At 45.2% G+C, this 18,891-nt stretch overlaps 1 protein-coding gene across 9 annotated transcripts in view; it reads right to left on the reverse strand.

The window, feature by feature from the left end:
* The window catches only part of PRR5L (proline rich 5 like), a 158,308-nt gene that overhangs the window by 87,602 nt on the left and 51,815 nt on the right, over positions 1–18,891 (reverse strand). For 6 of the 9 annotated variants that reach the window (XM_027562647.1, XM_027562646.1, XM_027562642.1 and 3 more), the window contains one exon: positions 12,040–12,198. The exons of 1 other annotated variant lie outside the window; for it this stretch is intronic. In XM_027562647.1, coding sequence (XP_027418448.1) covers positions 12,040–12,165 — 126 coding nt within the window. In that variant the 5' untranslated portion in view covers positions 12,166–12,198. Of the gene's footprint in view, positions 1–11,663; positions 12,199–17,742; positions 17,905–18,891 lie in introns of those variants that run through there. 2 more of the 9 variants (XM_027562643.1, XM_027562649.1) reach the window with 2 other exon arrangements.

The following is an 18,891-nucleotide window of genomic DNA, read 5'->3' on the forward strand; positions in this document are numbered from 1 at the left end:
TCTAAAAATTCAAACTGTGTTGTGATGCTAAGTCAGCTTCATACCTCCCACAGCAAGGTCTGGCTCCGTGTGCTCCTGACTTCCTGGTAACACTCACACCACTCTCTGCCTTCAACATGAGGAGCCAGGACTCAAGATCACTGTTAATCCTCCAGATTGTCATCATCACACTTTTTTCTATTCCTATTTCTCACCTGCTCCCAGGCCTTCCCCATTCCCCCAAACCTTCTGTTGTATGGTCTAGAACCCACAGTTCATCATCAGCAAAAATACGCTTTGTCTTCAGTTTCTCTGAACATTTCATTATGTTCACAATTTATGCCCTAATTGTGTAGTTTTCAAAACATTTTGGTTTCAGGGCACTCTTAAAAAATATTTGGGATGCCCCCCCCCCAAAAAAAAACCCTTTTTTGTATTTGTTAGATCTATAAATACTGGATTTGAAATACAACATTTATTTAAAAATAACTGTAATAAAACCATCACATATTTTATGAAAAATAGCTATACACATACATTTTTTCATTCCCGGGAAGAATGGCATTGTTTTACATTTCTGCAAATCTCTCTAACTTCCAGCTTAATGGAAGACAGCTGGATTCTTCTGCACTTCTGCATTCAATCTGTCGTGTTATTACACATCATGTAGCCTCTGGAAAATTCCACCGTAGATTTGTGAGAGAATGAGAGCAAAGAGGCAAATAGTATCTTAGTGCTACTGTTGCAGGAAGGGGGACCCCTTCCAGGGCCCGAAACTGGGCTCTTGTCTAACACCCGGAAATGAATTGTCCGAGGAGACACATCTGCTGACAAAGCAAGAGATTTTATTGGGAAAGGGCACCCGGGTGGAGAGCAGTAGGGTAAGGGAACCCAGGAGAACTGCTCTGCGGCATGGCTCTCAGTCTCGGGTTTTATGGTAATGGGATTAGTTTCCGGGTGGTCTTTGGCCAATCATTTTAATTCAGAGTCTTTCCTGGTGGCGCACGCATTGCTCAGCCAAGATGGATGCTAGCGAGAGGGATTCTGGGAAGTGGACGGACACGCGATGTCTCCTTTCGACCTTTCCCGAACTCTTCCGGTTGGTGGTGGCTTATTAGTTCCATATTCCTTATCAGGATCTCCTGTCATAAAACAGCTCATGCAAAAGGTTACTATGGTGCCTGGCCAGGGTGGGTGGTTTCAATCAGTGTGCTTCCCCTAACACTAGGATGAAAATACTTTTTGGCTTATGGATCTCTGACAGGGTTTTAGAGGCTCCCTGGGGTTCCTTAACTACACTTTGAGAGTCACTGTTCTAAATGAACACCGGTTCTGCCCTGAGGGCCGTCCCTCCTCTGAAATCCTGAATGGAGGTGGTTCTCCCCCACCGTCCTTGTGTCACTGGACTTCAAGGGAGAGCAGTTGTTCTCCTTGTTCCTTGTGCCACTTCCAAACCACAGTCCCTCCCTAAACATCCCATCAAACCATCAGACCACTCTACCCACTCTCCCTCCTTGTTGTGGTCATTGCAGTCTCCCAGTTAGCCTCCTCTTTCCTTGAAGATTTGAGTCCTTGTTCAAGGTCACTCTGCCTCTGATGGTTTCAACGTCCACTCAATATCCATTGAAGAATTATGTTGGTGATTTCAATATCCACAGAAAGACTTCTTCCAGTGTCCTGGAAGCTCAGTTCCTCAACCCCAGTTCCAATGACCTTTTCCTTCATTCTACCAGAGCCACCCACTCTGATGGTCAGCCTTGACCTTGTCATTTCCTATTGCCACCCTGACCCGCTCTCTAACTTTCCACTTCTCTCCCTCTAGTTTCCTGCCTCGCATAATTCTTCAGCTCGCTGGGATGTATTGGGTTGGCCAAAAAGTTCCCAAATGAAAATGGCACGTAACCCCTCATGTCCTCACTTCCCTTCTCATTCAGCTTAGATTCTGTTATCATGTTAACTTATCCCCACACATCCTAGACTCCCTTGCACCTTTCTCATTTCTTTGCTTTGCTACATTAAGGTTGTTTCATCAAATTCTCCTCTACTCAGTGCCTACATCAATATGAACATAAGTGGAGAAATACAGGCTACTCAGCATCCACACCAAATATGTCTAGTCTTTTCATACTTCTATTGTCTCCTACACGCCAAAGTTTTCCTCCACATCCTCATTCTCATCTGAGAACCTTACTTCCTTCTTTGCCTGATAATACAGGAACATCTAACAACAATTTCGACAATGCTATGGACTGAATGCTTGTATCCCCCCAGATTCATATGTTGAACCCTTCATCCCTGATGTGATGGTATTTGGAAGTAGGGCTTTTAGGAATTACTTAAAGTTAGATGAGATCAAAAAGCCCTCACCAAGAATCAAACCTGCTGGTTCCTTGATCTTGGACTTCCTGGCCCCCACATCTGTGAGTCAATGGATGTCTGTTGTTTAAGCCCCCAAGTCTGTGGTATTTGTTATAGCAGCCTGACACATTTATCACTACTGCTGTACCTATCCCCTAGCTGTAATCAGCAGCCATATTCTGCCTCGGTCCTATTGCTGGAGATGAACTGCCAATGTGGATTCTGAGGCTAAACCCTCCATTGTGCAATTGATCCCATCCCTCACATTCCCCATTTCCTAGTGGAGCTGGTAGGATGCTCCCCTCCCGCACCCTTCCAGTTTATGTACAGCAAAACACCTTGAAAGAGTTTTCCATATTCATTGTTGCTAATATTTCTTCTTTTTCATTCTTTGACCCTCTCCAATCAGGCTTTCCTGTTCTCTATTCTGCCGGAACTACTTGTCCAGGTTATCCATGATTGCCATGTCATAGGAACTCAAATACTTGTTGAATGAATGAATGAATGAATTCTCTGATGGTGAGGCTCTCCCAACAGAAAAGTCACACATGTGTACATGTGCACAAATAGACACACACACAAACATAGAGGGCAAGGGGGAGAGGGAGGGAGAGAAAAGGATGGAGAGAGAACTCTTTCTGGCCCCAGATCCTGCAAGGCCTGACTTGGCCTTAAGTCTGTGAGTGGCCTCTTTTATTTTAAGAGCAGGGTATGGGTAAGGCTGTCTTCTGTAACATAGTTATCTTGACCAAAACAGTCCTCCCTTCTAGTATAATCCACATCTTACAGTCGAGCAATGTTCCCTTGTGGGGAAGAAGCTTAAACTTTGATCTAGACTAGCATTAAGAGTATTATTTCAGGGAGAGCTTCCCACGTGGTCCAGTGGTAAAGAATCTGCCTGCCAATTCAAGAGATGCAAGGGACTCAAGTTTGATCCCTGGGTCAGAAAGAACCCCTGGAGTAGGAAATGGCATCTCGCTCCAGTACTCTTGCCTGGGAAATCCCATGGACAGAGGAGCCTGGCTGGCTACAGTTCATAGAGCTGCAAAGCACTGGCCATGACTGAGCACGCACACGCATGTTATTTCAGGGCAGTTCCTTAATCCATGCATCTCAGTTGCAGATACAACCTGGTTTCCAGGGATGTTAGAAAGTCTAAATGAAGCTTATGAGAGATATGTGAAATATTTGGCATAGTGCTTAGCACAATGTAGGGCATTTTTTACTAGCAAGAGAAAAGTAATGAGGTGCTATATAAGAACAAGGGACTGATGTGTGTTTATTGTCCATAACATTTGTTTCCCTAGATAAATAATCCCAGTGCCTTCACTGTAAAGCCTAGTATTGTGCTTGATTTCCAATTTGGTTCACATGTGTTTCGACCTTTCTTTATACTCATGATTGCTGTATTCAGTTCACTTCAGTCGCTCAGTCGTGTCCGACTCTTCATGACCCCATGAATCGCAGCACGCCAGGCCTCCCTGTCCATCACCAACTCCCGGAGTTCACCCAGACTCACGTCCATCAAGTCAGTGATGCCATCCAGCCATCTCATCCTCTGTCGTCCCCTTCTCCTCCTGCCCCCAATCCCTCCCAACATCAGAGTCTTTTCCAATGAGTCAACTCTTCGCATGAGGTGGCCAAAGTACTGGAGTTTCAGCTTCAGCATCATTCCCTCCAAAGAAATCCCAGGGCTGATCTCCTTCAGAATGGACTGGTTGGATCTCCATGCAGTCCAAGGGACCCTCAAGAGTCTTCTCCAACACCACACTTCAAAAGCATCAATTCTTCAGCGCTCAGCTTTCTTCACAGTCCAACTCTCACATCCATACATGACCACAGGAAAAACCATAGCCTTGACTAGACGGACCTTTGTTGGCAAAGTAATGTCTCTGCTTTTGAATATGCTATCTAGGTTGGTCATAACTTTTCTTCCAAGGAGTAAGTGTCTTTTAATTTCATGGCTGCCAGTCACCATCTGCACTGATTTTGGAGCCCAAAAAAATAAAGTCTGACACTGTTTCCCCATCTATTTCCCATGGAGTGATGGGACTGGATGCCATGATCTTCGTTTTCTGAGTGTTGAGCTTTAAGCCAACTTTTTCACTCTCCACTTTCACTTTCATCAAGAGGCTTTTGAGTTCCTCTTCACTTTCTGCCATAAGGGTGGTGTCATCTGCATATCTGAGGTTATTGATATTTCTCCCAGCAATCTTGATCCCAGCTTGCACTTCTTCCAGTCCAGCGTTTCTCATGATTGCTGTATTACTGCAATGCAAATATACTCTCGTGTTAAAAAAGTACTGTTGAGTATAAAGGAGACTTTTCAAGTGGTCCAAGAATATGGCAATAAAATGGTAATCCTAAAACGACTTTCACATGCTCCCACTTCAAACATAGATAAAAATAAGGAGCAGAATCACATAAATGTAACAACAAAAGATAGTAGTCTGCATTCCAAAGACAAATGGGAAAAGCAGCAATGAGTTTATGCTAATTTCTGTTGGGGTAGGGAGGGGGAGAGGAAGGGGATAGGAAGAGGAGTGTTAAAGAAGATAAAGAAAAAGGCTCAGGGAGGGCTTCCCTCGTGGCTCAGTGGTAAAGAATCCACCTGCCAGTGTAGGAGACTGGAGAAGGCAATGGCACCCCACTCCAGTACTCTTGCCTGGAGAATCCCATGGATGGAGGAGCCTGGTAGGCTACAGTTCATGGGGTCACTAAGAGTCGGACACGACTGAGCGACTTCACTTTCACTTTTCACTTTCATGCATTGGAGAAGGAAATGGCAACCCACTCCCGTGTTCTTGCTTGGAGAATCCCAGGGACGGGGGAGCCTGGTGGGCTGCCGTCTATGGGGTCGCACAGAGTCGGACACGACTGACTCGACTTAGCAGCAGCAGCAGCAGAAGCAGCAGCAGCAGCAGTGCAGGAGACGAGGGTTGAGTCCCTGATCGGGAAGATCCCACATGCTGAGGAGCAACTCAGCCCCCACTGAGCCTGTGCTCCAGAGCCTGGGAATAGCAACTACTGAGCCCACGGGCCCCAATTACTGAAGCTCAAGCACCCTAGAGTTCATGCTCTGCAACAAGAGAAGCCATCGCAATGAGAACCCGTCCACCACAATGAGAGAGTAGCCCCTGCACGCCAAAACTAGAGAAAAGCCTGCGCAGCAACAAAGATCCAGTCCAGCCAAAAATAAATACATAAAATTATTTTTTTCAAAGGCAAGGTAAGAGAGATGGTCTTGTCCAGCAAAAGACTTCTGACCAAGAGAGTTTGTCCAGGCTATAGTCAAGAGGCCTGATGAAAAAAATTCCTCAAGGCAATCTATTCCTCTTTCCTCAGAATCAGTACCCATCTCACAAGCCTCTAACCTTGAATTCAGCGTCCTGGGTGCCATGATGCAGCCACAAGGTGTATCCCATGCAAAGTAATCTTCTGAGGACCGACTCATGCTAACTAAATTCTCCAGAGCCTGATGTATGAGTGAAAGAGTCAGTCACTCAGTCATGCCTGACTCTGCAACCCCGTGGACTGTAGCCCACCAGGCACCTCTGTCCATGGGTATTCTCCAGGCAAGGAAACTGGAGTGAGTTGCCATGCCCTTCTCCAGGGGATCTTCCCAACCCAGGGATTGAAGCTGGGTCACCTGCATTACAGGCAGATTCTTTACCATCTGAGCCACCTGGGAGGCCCCTGATATATAAACTAGGGCATTAATTAATGTATAACCAGTGATTCCTGGGTTGGGAAGATCCACTGGAGAAGGAATAGGCTACCCACTCTAGTATTCTTGGGCTTCCCTCGTGGCTCAGCTGGTAAAAATCAGCCTGCAATGTGGGAGACCTGGGTTTGATCCCTGGGTTGGGAAGACCCCCTGGAGAAGGGAAGGGCTACCTACTCCAGTATTCTGGCCTGGAGAATTCCATGGACAGAGGAGCCTGGCAGACTACAATCCATGGGGTCACAAAGAGTTAGACTTGACTGAACAACTCTCACTTCACTTCACTTCAACCAGTAATCTTGGTTTCCAGGACTCTGCCTAGTATCACATTGATAAATTGTCTCTTTAAGTGAAAGAGATAATTAGTAGGAAATTTATTCATTTGCCATTTTAATCTAAATCTTCCTCTGCAAGATGGAATTCCCATTATACCTTAAACATTGCATCATATGCCTCCCACTTCCCTCTCTTCATTCTTTTGCTTTCTCTCTCTCTCTCTCTCTGTCTCTTACACACACGTGGAATCTGCACTAGCAACAGTTACAAGTGACATGAATATTAATTGCAGACACACGATGTGCTGGCACTGTGTTAGGTGCTTTGCAAGCAGTACCTCACTCCTCAGACAACAAACTCTGTGACATGGGTGCTATTATTATCCCCATTGTACAGATGAAGAAATTCAGGCTTAAATGAATGGTTGATTCCTTTCCCAAGGTCACGCAACTTGTCAGAAGTAGAAATAACCACAAATAACAGTGTTTTCTTTCTCACTGTAAGTTCTTCCCTACCCTGAGTCATCTCGACCTCCCAATTTAGGGAGGGGAAGTTGCAGAGCTGTTTGGGGAAGATAAATATTCTCATCCAAACCACCAACTGTAGGGAGGTTTTCTGCTGGACGTGGGAAATAAGGAGAATTCTGCAGTAGGAGAAAGTAAACAGGAGCCGGATACCCTGTCCACTTGGACAGCTATCCCTAGCAACTCGGTCATGGTAAGCCAAGCCAGAGTGTGGATGGCCACGGTGCACAGAGAATTCTCTGTTCACTCTCTGGCGTTAACTGGGGCAGTTCTGATTTGACATCACTCAATGTCTGTTCCACCTCTTCTAAGTATGGTACTCATATTACCAGAGTTTGGGTGTTTCTGCATGACTTTCATCAGTGAAGTCTAACTTAGGACATTTCTCAAACTCTTCTCTGAGGAAGAGTAAGCCACAAGATGTTGCTAGTGTTGCTGGAGAAAGGTTCCTCACTCAAACAATCTTTGGAAATATAGCATACAATATTGCAACATGCATCTGTATGTTAAGAACTTGGGGGTGGACTGCAGGAAAGAAACATTCAATAATTTCATTTCTTTTCATGGAATACTATTAACAGCTTAAGGATATAATTTTCCATAGAGCACAATTGGTACAATGCTGTCCTAGACTGAAGAATTGCATGTCAGTCAAATTTTGCTTTGAAGACAGCCCAGGACTAAATAAGATCACAGGGAGGTAGTAGTAGAGGCTTCCTGGCAGACTCTGCTTTCAGCTTTTTAATTTCTTGGATGACGAATATATGATAGTATCCTAAATTTACAGGGGAAACGTCTGCCTGCTTCGCTGTGACTACAGAAACAAAATGAATAACCTGCACAATCACTCCTTCTGACCTATGCATCTCATCTGGGCTGGAGAAAAGAATAAGAACCAATCACCTCCTTCAGGAGAAAGGCTGATGAGAGCAGATGCAGATGTGATCAAGGCATTTGATAGTGAGTTAGCATAAGCAGCGATATTTGCTGAGAGCACATGGGTACCACGTGAAGGCTAGGCTCCCAGCAGACAGTGGGTGGCCTGCTTAATTGCACAGCCTTCTTGTGATGCATCATGGGCCTGTCCATCTGGGAAGTACCCAGAACATAGCACTGTGCCTCGACTGAATAGACACTTAAAAATATTTATTAAAGGAAGGAAGAGTGGGAGGAAGGAAACAAATTGAGGTTTAGAGATGCTCACTTGCCCAACAGCACACCTCTGGTGAGCAGGAGAGCCAGGACTTAAATGCCAAATAGCTGAGCTCTCCCATGACTCGCCGACTGCCAAGATTTTGGTTAGCTAGCACACAACCAGCTTCAAGGAGCTGGCCTGAGGTTCTGGCCACATGTGCTCTGTATGTTAGCTTTGGCGTTATTATTACTTGTGCAATCACAATTGCTGTTTTGACACAGCACTTATAGTGGGGGCAGGGAGGGCGCTGCCTGATACTGACAGCTAAAATTTGGTGAGCACTTAGTACATGTCACTTACTGCACTGAGAACATGAGTCAGCTCACTCCCCATGACCATCCTAGAAGTCGGTACAATTACAAACCCATTTTATAGATGCAGAAACTGAGGAGCAGAGAGATTAGATGACAACCTCTAACTAAGTGGTGGAGTCAGGATTTGAATGGAGGCAGCTATTCTAGTTCTAGTGTGAGTGCTCAGTCATGTCTGACTCTTTGAGACCTCATGAACTGAGGCCCAACAGGCTTCTCTGTCCACGAAAATTTCCAGGCAAGGATACTGGAATGAGTAGCCATTTCCTGCTTCCAGGGGATCTTCTGTGACCCAGGAACTGAACCTTCATTTCCTGTGTCTTCTGCATTGGTAGGCGGGTTCTTTACCACTGTGCTACCTGGGAAGCCAGAACTGAGGCAGTTTGACTGCCCAAATCCCTGTTTTTAACCTCTTAGCTACATGTATTCCATCTGGCCAATTACAGATATCCCAAGAGAAGGAAAAGAGGCAGGTACCACACACAGCTGGATAATTTTATCTGCTTTATTAATCTAACCCTTAAAGATGTTTACATAGGTCTAAGCACATCACCAGTACCAACTCATTTAATCTTCAAAATACAGCAAAACAGTATGAAAGTGAAAGTTGCTCAGTCATGTCCAACTCTTTGGGACCCCACAGACCATACAGTTCATGGAATTCTCCAGGTCAGAATACTGGAGTGGGTAGCCTTTCCCTTCTCCAGAGGATCTTCCCAACTCAGGGATTGAACCCAGGTCTCCAGCATTGCAGGCTGATTCTTTACCAGCTGAGCCATAAGGGAAGCCCAAGAATACTGGAGTGGGGAGCCTATCCCTTCTCCAGCGGATCTTTCCAACCCAGGAATCAAACTGGGGTCTCCTGCATTGCAGGCGGATTCTTTACCAACTGAGTTATCAAAACAGTGTTCTGCTGCTAAGTTGCTTCAGTCGTGTCCGACTCTGTGCGACCCCATAGACGGCAGCCCACCAGGCTCCCCCGTCCCTGGGATTCTCCAGGCAAGAACACTGGAGTGGGTTGCCATTTCCTTCTCCAATGCATGAAAGTGAAAAGTGAAAGTGAAGTCGCTCAGTCGTGTCGGACTTTTAGCGACCCCAAGGACTGCAGCCCACCAGGCTCCTCTGTCCATGGGACTCTCCAGGCAAGAGTACTGGAGTGGGGTGCCATTGCCTTCTCCATTATTTCCATTTCATAGATGAGAAAACCAAGGCACAGAGAGCTTAGTTGCTCAAAGTCACACAGCAAATGGCAGAGCTGGAACTCAAACCCAGGCAGTCTGCTCCCTAGTCCTTAGGCTTAACCCCTACAGGATGAAGCCCAATGGGAACAGGCAGGCACCTCATTTAAAGGTGAAATACCCTCCCAAGACCAGTGGCTAAAATGATCTCCGAGTTCCTACTCAGAGCCATCTGCAGTCCTGGAAATTAAACAGGGGTCAGGGAGCTTGAATGACTTAACTGCTGTTCAATTTAGATTTCCTGGCTGAAAGGGTTTCTGCTCATCCTACTGGAAATTAATAGCCAATTGTTTCTTTGCATTCTTGTGGGAGGGTGAGCCATTCTGCCTGGGCCCTGGCTGTTTCTGGAACAGTAAGCACTCAGCCAGCATCAGCCAGGTAAAGGCTGGGAAGTGAAGAAACCAAGTCTCTTGTTGAACCTGGTAGCTTACTCCACTGGTCTAGGAGCTGGGGCCCCTCCTCCTGACTTTGCAGGAAACCTGCCCCTGTCGTGGGTCAGTTCAGCGCCCTTCTGTGCCTCTAACAGAGGGAGTCAGAGGAAGGAAAGGCAGTTATTTGTTAGGAGAAGGGGCAAAAGGTCTTCAAAGGAAGCATGAGAAGCAGCAACCATAGCATCTATAGGAGTGACCCTGCACTATTAACAGTGGATGCCGCTTAGCACAGTAAGTCTACCCCCAGCCTTGCTGGATGGAAGTGAGCTTGGAGACACGGTGGGAGCGCCCTCTGCCTGGGCACAGGGCAGGGACTCCGTGAATACACACTGAATATCTTGTAACATGAGTATAACTGAACATCCTTGAAACACTGGGTTTTACTTTTTCCTGGTCCCTGGTCACCTCCTTATTCTGTCTGCCAGTGTGACTAGAGGAATACTATAAGCTGGCTGGATCCCAGCCTCATCTCCAGCTACTCTTTCTTTTCACTCACCTTGCAGTGCGCCAAGTCACACTGAGCTGCTTGCAATCTTGGAAAGGTGGGACTGCATTCAAATCAAGGGGCCAGGCAATGGAGACAAACTAGATTTCAGTGCTGGTCCCCAGTACAGCACTGTGAAGTTGGGCACATCACAACCTCTCTGGGCCTGGAGCGCCCTGTTCTCCCTTATAAAATACCACTTCCCCCTCCAGGCGCCAGGTCAGGATTAGCCCTTTTCTCCGCCCCAGGTGGCCTGCCCAGCACTTTGCACACCCTCCTTTGCATCCACCCTGGGCACCCGGCCTTGCACACCCTCCCCTGCAGCATTTGTGTGAGCGCCTTACAGAGATCAGTTCACCTGTCTCTGCTCACAGATCAGGAAATCAGTGATGCCGTGTGATTTATCTTCGAATCACCAAACCTAGGCAATGCCTGGGATACAATCGTGCATGCTCAGTCGCTCAGTCCTCTTCTGAGTCTTTGCGACCCCATGTAATTCACCAGGCTCCTCTGTCCATGGGATTCTCCAGGCAAGAATACTGGAGTGGGTTGCCATTTCCTCCTCCAGGGGAATCTTCCCGACCCAGGGATTGAACTTGCGTCTCCTGCATTGACAGATGGATTCTTTACCACTGAGCCATCTGGGAAGTCCCCTGGGATATAATACAGGCTTAGGAAAAGCTGTTATGGAAGAATAGAGGAAGAATATAAATGAAGAAAGAAACACAGATGGAGAGAGAAAGGGACCCATCTCTGATGACCCCTTAAAAACAGCAGGTATGGTTTGAGAAGTTCTAGAAAAAAATGTCCTTATCCTGAAAATATCTCTTTTGCTTGCCCAGAGTCTAAGATTTCCTGCTTGGGAGACTTGTTCCTGGGGTTGAAGATTCTGTCTCCCCTTGTTTTTTTTCCAAGGGTAATGTGTTCAACTATTATCAGCCAAGCACCTTAGCGTTCCATCACAAGATGGACTTCCAAAAGACAAGTGGGGAAAGCACGTCAGTGCTTTGGTGCTAAAGGTGGAGGAAAGGGGCCTTATAAAGGGAAGGGAGGGATCAGTGACCTAAAAAAAAGTCCATCTCAGTGAGTCAGAGTCATAAGAATGAGAACATGCAATTCTCATTCCCACCCTACCCTGCTTACCCGGTTCTCCTTTGCGTCAGTCACTCCAAAGCCCTCTTCTCAACTCCAGCTGGTGCCTGGATCCTTGCATGCAAGACCAGAAACTCTAGTGATTGCTGCACTGCTTTGATCTGATGGAATATCCTTTTTCTCCTCCTTTCTTGTTTTTCTTTCTTCTCCTCCTCCTTCCTTTTCCTCTTCCTCTTCTCTTCTTCTTCCTCTTCTCCTCCTCTGCTTCCGTTTTCTTCTTCTATCTTCTCTCTCTCCTTTCTTTTTTCCTTGTAAGATATGTGTACCATTCGCTATGACTTTAGCCCTGTGAGTCTGGACTAGGTAAGGGAAGACCCTCTCATCAACTAATGCTCCAGAATGTCAAGGGACCTCAGAAGTCACTCACCCAACTCTGCCTCATGCCCGAATCCTTTCCAGCACCCACTCCAGAAGTGGCTTCTGCTTGGACCCTTTCAGGGACAAGATGCTCACTGCCTCTCAGGGCAGCCGTTCCATTCTGGGAAGCTCCCATGGCTAGATGAAACCAGATCTGCCACTCTGAAGCCTATCCAAAGGAAGAAAAACAAGTAGAAATAAGTGATTTGTGTTAGACGACGTTGGGAAATTCTGAAGAAGTTCAAGGGTAAAGAAAAGGTTGTGTCTGTCCCAATAGAGGTAGATTTTTTTAAATTTTATTTTATTGAAGTATGGTTGACTTACAGGTTTCCCTGGGAGCTCAGCTGGTAAAGAATCCACCTGCAATGCAGGAGACCCCAGTTTGATTTCTGGATGGGGAGGATCTCCTGGAGAAGGGATAGGCTACCCCCTCCAGGTAGCCTATTATATTCTTTTCCTATGGTTTATCACAGGATATTGAATACAGCTCCCTGTGCTATACAATAGGACCTTGTTGTTTATCCAGCCTGTGTGTTGGGTTGGCCAAAGAGTTCATTCGGGCTTTCCTATAAGATACTATGGAAAAACCTGAACAAACCTTTTGGCCAGCCCAATATACTAGTTTGCATCTGCTAATCCCAGACTCCCACCCACCCCCACCCCCTCCCTCCCCCTTGGTAACCCCAAATCTGTTTCTGTTCTGTAGGTTCATTTGCGTCATATTTTAGATTCCTAGGCATAGATTTACCTCCATAAATGAGCAAGTGTGGTGGTTAATTTTATGTGTCATCCTGACTGGGCTAAGGGATGCCTAGCCAATGAGTAAAACATTATCTCTGAGTGTGTCTGTGAAGGTCTTCTGGAAGAGATTTGCATCTGAACAGGAACCCTGAGTAAAGAAGATAGTCCTCTCCAATGTGGTGGGCTCTTCCGATCCACTGAGGGTGTGAATGGACCAAAAGGCAGAAGAAGGGCCAGTTTTCCTGGACACCCTTCTTCTGCTGACCCTGGACATCAGTGCTCCTGGCTCTTGGGCCTTCAGACTTGGGCCGAATTACACCACTGGCTCTCCTGGGTCTCCAGCCTCCTGGCTTGCTTCTGTTGTCATTTGGGCCGATTCCTATAATAAATCTCCATTTATGTATATAATCTCTCCGATTGGTTATGTTTCTCTGGATAACCCTGACTAGTACAAGTATAAACAAGGACACTGTATCTTTGGTCACATCCCTTCAATGATTTCTTTCCTATAATAGAAAAAGTAAATACCTATAAAGCCTTGAATAGCTTTCAGACAGCCTTAAATAGCTTTCAGACTTTTTGGACTCGGAATCACTTTATACTCTTAAAACTTATTGATGATCCTCAAAATTTTTGTTTTTTGTGAGTTGTGTCTATTGATATTTAATATGCGTGCGTGCTCAGTCGCTTCAGTCATGTCTGATTCTTTGCCACCCTATGGACTGTAGCCCACCAGGCTCCTCTGTCCATGGGATTCTCCAGGCAAGAATACTGAAGTGGGTTGCCATGCCCTCCCCCAGGGGATCTTCCTGACCCAGGAATTGAACCCCTGTCTCCTGAATCTCCTGCATTGCAGGCAGATTCCTTACCCACTGAGCCAGCTGGGAAGTCCAATATTTAATATATTAAAAGATAAAACTGAGGAAAATTTAAATAGCTATTTATTGATTCACTTAAAAACCATTAAAAAAAGATATTTCATGTTAACAAAATTAAAATACATTTATGAAAACTGCTTTCCAAAAGCAAAATATATATGGTGAGCTGAGTGGCACTGTTTTTCAAATCTGCAGATCTCTCTAATGTCTGGCTTCAGAGTAAATAGCTGGATTCTCGTATCTGCTTCTGCATTTGATCTGATGCAATAGAGCTCCAATTCATATAGACTCTGGAAAACTCCACTGTGTACATACTTGAGTGATAGGAGAGTGGAAAAGGCAAATAATATAGTAAAATTATCATCATCATCATTATTACTAAAATAGTTTTGAACTCACGGATCCCATGGAAGGGTTTCAAGCAACTAAGATCAGGTACATAGTTTGCAGGCAAATGGGAGGAGTCTCTTGGTCAAAAGTTATTTAGAATTTCAAGACAGCCACAACGCAACCTTAAACGGAGCACTAGCCCTTCTGAGCAGGGGGCCCTGTGTGACAGGACCTGAGGGCAACTTCAAAGGTCCCTGGACCACATTTTGAGAGTTGCTACTGCAGAATACTGCCTGCATCTTGCATCAGATTGCTGACTTAGGGCCATGAATATACCAAAACGCTACAGAGGTAGCAGTCTGCTTCTGTGTGTGTGTGTGTGTGTGTGTGTGTGTGTGGTTTGAGCTGCTGGATCACCAGGCATAAGTGTTTTTGATCAATAACACATCCATAGCAAGACAGAAGTAGGTTTACCCCTGGGTGCCTTCCACATAACCCAGCCTTTTACACAAATACACATACACACACACACACACCCCCCTCTAGCTAAAAGGTTGCACCCCTTGTGTTCCAAATGGCTGCGCACCAGATATTCATCACGGTTTCCTGTTTTGTGTTTTTATTGTGGTTACGGGCTTCTATCAGCCAAGCTGATATCTGTGATCCCCATTTTCCTGTTTCGTGCTTAACACATAGTGGGCACTCTATGCTTTTGCTGAGCTGAATTTTATAGTTCTGATGGTTGGGGGGAAATTCTACTTATTAAATGCTGTTAACAACTGATGGTTGGCAACATAAATACAGCGATTGCCCCTCCTTCCTGAGAACCAGGCTCTTGGGGCAATAAGCAACCCCTGACTAATGGGTGGATTCACGCATTTGAATGACAGCGACACAGCATTTTCTAGCAACAAGTTGGTAATATTTCTTGATATTTCTGAGGCTAAGATAAGTACATAGTTAATAAAGGAGCAAAGTTTTTATGGTGTTTAGAAGGATGGCCTTAGAATCCTGGTAACAAATAAGTCAATTTCAATGAACATTATGTGTGTGCACGCGCAAAGTCACTTCAGTCGTGTCCAACTCTTTGCAACCCCATGGACCATAGCCCACCAGGCTCCTCTGTCCATGAGATGCTCCAGGTAAGAATACTTGAGAGGGTTGCCACGCTCTCCTCCAGGAGATCTGACCGACCCAGAGACTGAGCCCACGTCTCTTATGTCTCCTGCATTGGCAGGCGGGTTCTTTACCACTAGCGCCACCTGGGCAGCCCAATGAACATTATACACCTTTATAAATACAATACAGAGCAGTTTACAATGCTGGTCAAATCACCTCTCTCTCCAGCACAGAAGAAAGGGACTGCAACCTCTCTCTCACTCAGACAAAAAATGACACAACAGAGGTATGAATCCTCCCCCTAAAATAGACCTTCTTCTACTCATATTAAAAGTTAGTACTGCTGCGAGTGCAAAAGATCCAGGATCTTAAATTCAAATCTACCACTTTACAGGACGGGGAAATTGAGACTTAGAGATAAGAAGTGACTTTTGTAAAGAATTTTTCTTACAATTTTATTTATTTATTTTCGGCTGTGCTGGGTCTTTGTGGCTGCTTCGTTTCTCTAGTTGTGGTGAGCAGGGGCTGCTTTCCACTTGCGGTGTGCAGCGGCTTCTCTTGTTGCGGAGCACGGGCTCCAGGGCACACAGGCCCAGGAGTTGCAGCTCGTGGGCTCCGTGATTGTGGATCCCGGGCTCTCGAGCACAGGCTCAGTAGTTGCGGGGTGCAGGCTTAGTTGCTCTGAGGCATGTGGGATTCTTCGGGATCAGGGATTGAACCTGTGTCTTCTATAATCTCTGTGGCAGATTCTTTGCCACAGAGTCACCAGGGAAGTCTAAGAAAAGACTTTTTTTGCCCAAGATCACAGAGCTGTTTATTAGTAGCTGTGGGACATACACCCAATTCTCCAAATAGTTAGATAATGGATCATACACACCAGGGCTTTTAGGACAGTGTGAGTCCAGATTACTGAAAGTTTAACCACTACTTCATCTAGGATCATTAACAAGTAAAGTCCAAAATATTTCTTCCAAATACAGCTGGGCATCAAACCCTCCACTAGTGCCCTGAGCACCATCCCTTCCCTGACATTCATTTGAAACACCTTTGCTCCATTTTCAGCATCTTTATCCTCTTCTCTTCCATCAGCCCCCTTTCCTTTCCTCCAACATGCATTCGTTGCCTTGGGGAGAAGGAAAAGAAAGCCTTCCCATGGCTAGCTGCTCCTTGTAGCTGTAATTCTATTTCTTTCTTGGTTGTTACTGCCAAACCCCTGGAAGTGATCTATTATCGGGGCCTCCCTTTTCTCACCTCCCTTGACTCCCTTAGCCCTTGCAGTCTGGCTGTCATCCCAGCGCTTTACAGAAACCACCCACTCAAGGGTCAATGATGTGCCTGTCCTAAATCAAATGGCTTTGACTTGGTCATAATTCTCTTTGACGTCAATGACTGTGCTTCCCTAATAGTGATAGTCATCGTGATAATATGAAGCTTTTATACTTTAAAAGTAGGTCAGGTCTTAAAAAGCCATTTGTAAGTTCAGTAGTTGAAAGGACTTTGGAGCCAGACTGCCTACTTCATCTCTTGCTTGCACAACTGACTAGCTGGATCCCTTGCATCTCAGCTAAACTGGAAACATAACAGTAGCCAGCTAACAGAGTTGGGGTGAAAGTCCATGAGATATATTTAAAACACTGTCTGCCACATATTACATGCTCAATAAGCATGAGTTGCTGTTGTTAGTATAATATTTGTAAACCTAAGAAGACTGAGAAGAGTTTAAGCTTGCAATGTCCGTTCACATAGCCACCAGACGGAAGGGTTGGTTGGCACTCTGACATTCCCATTTCTCCTTGCTGCTCTCATACATCTCTCAGGCATTTTTCTTTAAAATAGATCAATTTGGAAATCTATAGAGGCAATTGACAGTCCATCCCCAGATGGTCTCCATAAGTATCTTAGCAGCCTATAGGATCCATACCCCATTCACCCAAGGTTCTTTCTAATGAGGAACAGATTCAAATGAGCTTTAAATTCATGGATCACCATAGCTTGTGATAGAAATCTCCAAGCAACACTTTCCACTTTCTGCGAACGGAAATGTATAAGCCCTTGCATTTTCCAAAGCCTAGCCTACTCCTAAATTTGCATGAGGCTTCTAGGGTTGACACTCTGCTCTGGCCTCCTAGTAGCGATTTTTTTTCCATTTTGGTTTTCTTTTTTTCTTGCCTCAGGCTGATAACTGTAGAATACATGAGCTCAACATTTTCCAAATATAATACAATGCCCTCTTCATTCGACATGATGATGATATGATGATGACAAAGATGGGAGAAATTTCTTGAGTGTTTACTATGTGCCCAGCTCAGTTCTCAGCACTTTATATGCATCACTGTCCCACGTTCTCACTTCACCTCAAATGCACATGCACAATTCTTTTTCTCACTTTCAGTTGAAAAAAATGACCTCTACTTTCATTTCCATTATGAGCAAATCTCTCAGCAACATGCTCAATGCTTTCCCTGCTTTTGCGCATACAGGAAATTAAGGATTTAGTAATAAATCATAAGACACCTCAAAACAAAGCAACATGCAACTAACAAGCCATTAAATAAAGGATAATCAAAAGACTGAAGCTGAAGTAACTACCCCAGTGACCCCCTCCTGTCTTTGGTGGCAGTAGATATGTCATGTCCAGAACTTACCTTTCTTCCTAAGTACAAAACAAGCTGAAAGACGATTAGAGAAGCTTCAATAGGACTGCTGAGTGTTTACCAGGTCCCAGGCTCTGTACTCAGAGCTTTAGAAGTATTATCTTCTTGAATCTTCAAAACAGTCATGAGCTGAATATTGTTAGTGTCTCCATTCTACAGATAAGGAAACTGAGGTTAAGAAGGTTATTTGCCCAAGTCGTATTAGGCCAAGATTCAAACACCGGTGCATCTGCCTTCAAAGCCTACGTTCTCAGCAGCTCAATTCCTATGCTGACTTCTGCAGCAGTATGTTCTCCAAATTTTCCCAGAGAGAGAAAAAGATATGTGACTGCCAATGTCCTTTCTGCCTTCTCTCTTTTCTCCCATTCCCCTTGGGACTGGAGGAGAGCATTCACTTTCACCTCATCACTAACTTAGACTGGAAACATTTTAAAGTCATCTCATTCACCCCTGCGTGTCTAAAAACTTCCATAACTCCTGGCATATATATACTGGTCTGGATAAATGAACAAAATACCTTTCTAAAGGTGTTGAAAAAAAAAGTAATCATTGTATTCTCAAGGAATGATCTTAGAGCTTCAGGTTTAAACAATTTATGAGTTTGGGCCCATGCAATGATGGAGCTTATTGTAAACAGACTGACGGAAGGCACTGGTTCTCAAACTCGGGTGATTTTGTACCCCCAGCGCCACCATGCCAGGAACATTTAGCAGAGTCGGAAACATTTTTAATCCTCATGACTGGGGGTTGGGAGAGGGATGCCAGTGGCACCTAGTCGCAAGGATGCCATTAAACACCCTCCAGTACATAGGAAAGTCACCAAAATAAAAAGCTATCTGGTCCAAGTGTCAATAGTGCTGAGACTGAGAAACCAGTCTAAGGGTTTGTTCTTTCTGAAGCTGGAGTCCTGGAGGCTGAGGTGGGGCAGGGATGTATAAGCCCTCTGTTTAGCCGAGTGCCAAGCACCGTAATCCAGGGTCACCCTCTTATTTGAATGGAAGGAATGGGGAAAAGGAACAGCTTGAGGATCCACAGATGTAACTCCTGGTCCTGAAACCTACAACTAACATGATTTAGTGCTACAGAAAAGGGCTGGGCTCAACTTTTCACCTGTGAAAGGGGTGTGGATAAAGGGGACCC

The sequence above is a fragment of the Bos indicus x Bos taurus genome, chromosome 15 (assembly GCF_003369695.1).
Source record: "Bos indicus x Bos taurus breed Angus x Brahman F1 hybrid chromosome 15, Bos_hybrid_MaternalHap_v2.0, whole genome shotgun sequence".
Classification (NCBI taxonomy): Eukaryota; Metazoa; Chordata; class Mammalia; order Artiodactyla; family Bovidae; genus Bos; species Bos indicus x Bos taurus.